The sequence below is a fragment of the Plectropomus leopardus genome, unplaced genomic scaffold (genome assembly GCF_008729295.1).
Source record: "Plectropomus leopardus isolate mb unplaced genomic scaffold, YSFRI_Pleo_2.0 unplaced_scaffold27249, whole genome shotgun sequence".
Classification (NCBI taxonomy): Eukaryota; Metazoa; Chordata; class Actinopteri; order Perciformes; family Serranidae; genus Plectropomus; species Plectropomus leopardus.
In genome coordinates, this window is record NW_024629656.1 from 1 (window position 1) to 2,800 (window position 2,800).

At 41.2% G+C, this 2,800-nt stretch overlaps 1 protein-coding gene across 1 annotated transcript; it reads left to right on the top strand.

The window, feature by feature from the left end:
• Positions 1 to 492: 492 nt before the first annotated feature.
• On the top strand, positions 493 to 2,482 carry LOC121937719 (pyrethroid hydrolase Ces2a-like; the record flags this gene model as incomplete). The annotated part of the gene is made up of 3 exons (XM_042481039.1): positions 493 to 642; positions 2,036 to 2,234; positions 2,344 to 2,482. Coding segments are annotated over exons 1-3 (405 nt in total), but the record flags the coding sequence as incomplete, so codon positions are not given.
• Between the last annotated feature and the right edge of the window lie 318 nt (positions 2,483 to 2,800).

A 2,800-nucleotide genomic window follows, 5' to 3' on the forward strand; every position in this document is an offset into this window, starting at 1 on the left:
TCAGCGAAGGACAAAATGCAGCAGAGTGTCTTCCAGCTGTCAAAATATTCTCAACTGCCTCTTAGTTATTCAGGATCATGCAGCGGCACAAGTCAGCCATGTAAGTAAAACCTCGTATCAACCAACAGTAGTAGTACTTAAAAACACAGAACCATACAATGTGAACACTGTAAAGACCTAAATGAATCAACATAATATCAGCAGTTATTTTTTTTATCTCCAAGTAAATAAGTGTTATAAGTGTTAAAGACGCAATGGTTTGCAGCAAAGAACTGGTGGTCAAAGAGCAGGATTTTATCAATTTTGCCTCGGCAGTCGCAGTTCTTGGCGTTAAATCAATTTGAGATTCTACTACTAATGCTGAGCTGTGCTCGTGACATCATGAGCTTGTTTGTGATGTGTGTGGGGGAGTTACGGGTTGAAAGTACATTTTATGTTTGAAAAGATTTACATTTTGTGTGTGTGTGTGTGTGTGTGTAGGCGGGGTGATAGTGGAGGGCCAGGACAGGGGCAGAGGGCTTTTTCTCTGAAAGTACACTGTACCTCTCTGTGTCTTTCCTCTGAGCCCGGTCAGGATGAGAACAGCGCTGCTCATTGTTTATCTGCTTCCTGCACTGACAGCGATAGCACAGGCAACACCAGGTAAGAAAAGGCTTCATTTTTAACGATCTGATGCACCCGACACTATGGATACCAAATGCATAAGTCTGTTGCAGAATTTTCTAATAACTTTGCGGCTCCGGGGATGTTAAGAACAATCTAACAAAAATAAATTTGCATTGACAGACTTAACCACTGTGTTACCCCTTTTATTGTATATTTTTAAGCATTCGAAATGTTGTTTTTTTTTCATTATGACATCACCACTGTGTAAAATACATGCAACCTACGAGCATTCATGTTGTGTCAGGAATTAGTATGCGTATAGATTAAATAAACTTATGGATGCATGTGCAGAAATGAAAAGGAAAACTGAATAAATGGCACAAAGGCCATCCTTCAGTTTCACATATTTGAATATTTGGATATAGTGGTTTTATATTTATTGGTCACCTATTAGTCTTTTTCAAGACTAGTATATGCGTAACTGTGCAATATCTATATTACCATCATTCAGTAATGTGAAATCAGCCACATTTTTAAAAAAAAATGTCTAAATTTCACTTTTTTACTGCTTATGTATTATTACATTGTGTTTTTTTGTTTTTTGTACTGATGCTTCCTGTTTGCACTATCCCTTTGCTGCTTTAATGTTGCAGATCCCCCCACTGTGGGACAAATAAAGGATCTTATCTGATTAGCCACATAATGACTTGATTCACTAATAATTTACTCTAGGCATTTCTTTTCATAACTAATGTCCATCTGTCACATGATGCCATTGGGCCCCAAAAAACTTAGATGGTGAAAGAGATATCTGTAAATCAGTGGATACATTTATTTTTAGTGCCAAAACCTCCATGAAATGACTCATTTCACTATCAGGATTTGATCCATTCAGTCAAACATGTTCTCATCCCAAGCCGTCACACTGCAGTGGACTTCCAGGTCTACATATTACGCTCCGGGTGTCCTTCTGTGTCTGCTGTTCATGTTCTGGGATGCCGCTATACCATGACGTCAATAAAAGCACATGTTGGGATTATGCTGCATGTGCCATATTATGTCATTGCTGGCAGCGTTTCGATCTGATGCCGTCCAGCAGCGTATCATGTGGACACAACAGGCTACGTCAGACCGCGTTCTCAAATGACAGTTCACATATCATGCTGTCATGGCAGGTGACGTCCGGCCAACCCGAGATGTATAATATCGCCACACGTTTCAGGAGGATGAGAAAGGTGGCTTTTGGCGTCGGGATCTTACACCGGTATCACTGCAAAAGTGTCGGCAAAGGACAACTTCGAAATGCGAATGGGCTAGATATACAGAAAATCTAAAGAGCTGCACGTCATTTCATTCTAATTTTCATAACCGTCCACAAACACCTGTATGATCCTTTAACGCAAATAACACGTCCTTCTGTCTTCAGCAGGGAGCGTTGACCCTGTGGTGTCTCTGAAAAATGGCCGCATCAGAGGGGGATACATTACGGCTAAAGGCACAGAAAGGAGGGTGAAGCAATACCTGAGAATCCCCTTTGCACGGCCCCCTGTGGGGCCCCTCCGCTGGACTGCTCCCCTGGATGCACAGCCCTGGGAGGGGGAGAGAGACGGCACACAGCAGCCCCCCATGTAAGACCCACTGAATCAACAAAGGGCAAAGAACAGGACAAATCTGAATAACAGTTTTTTCACTCTCTGGATAAAACACACTTCGTCTTCTGTCTCTTTCTTTTTTCAGGTGCATCCAGAATCCACAAATAGTTGTGGATGTTTCTAGAACCATGTCGATGCATTACACCCCTCCAGAGCTCTCAGAGGACTGTCTGTATCTGAACGTCTACACTCCCGCTGAGGCGGCAAAGGGGGACAAGCTGCCGGTGGGTTAAACAGACAGTGTGCATATATGGACAGAAATAATGGAAAAACCCCATAATTAACCCTTTGAAACCTGGAGCAACATCACTTTTCTTGTGCTGCTGTCAGACACCTTTCACAAGTATTTAAACCTTTGAAATCTGAGTAAATTAGTGTAATTTCTTTCAAAAACATGGGGAAAAAAGCAACGTGGTTAGAAATTAGAATTCATTACACACAGATACATACATTTAGATTTTTTTTTTAAGCTAGGGGAAATGTCTGGGGGAAAAAAAGAAAAATGCTAGGGAAAAACTATGTTTATAGATAATAATCATAAT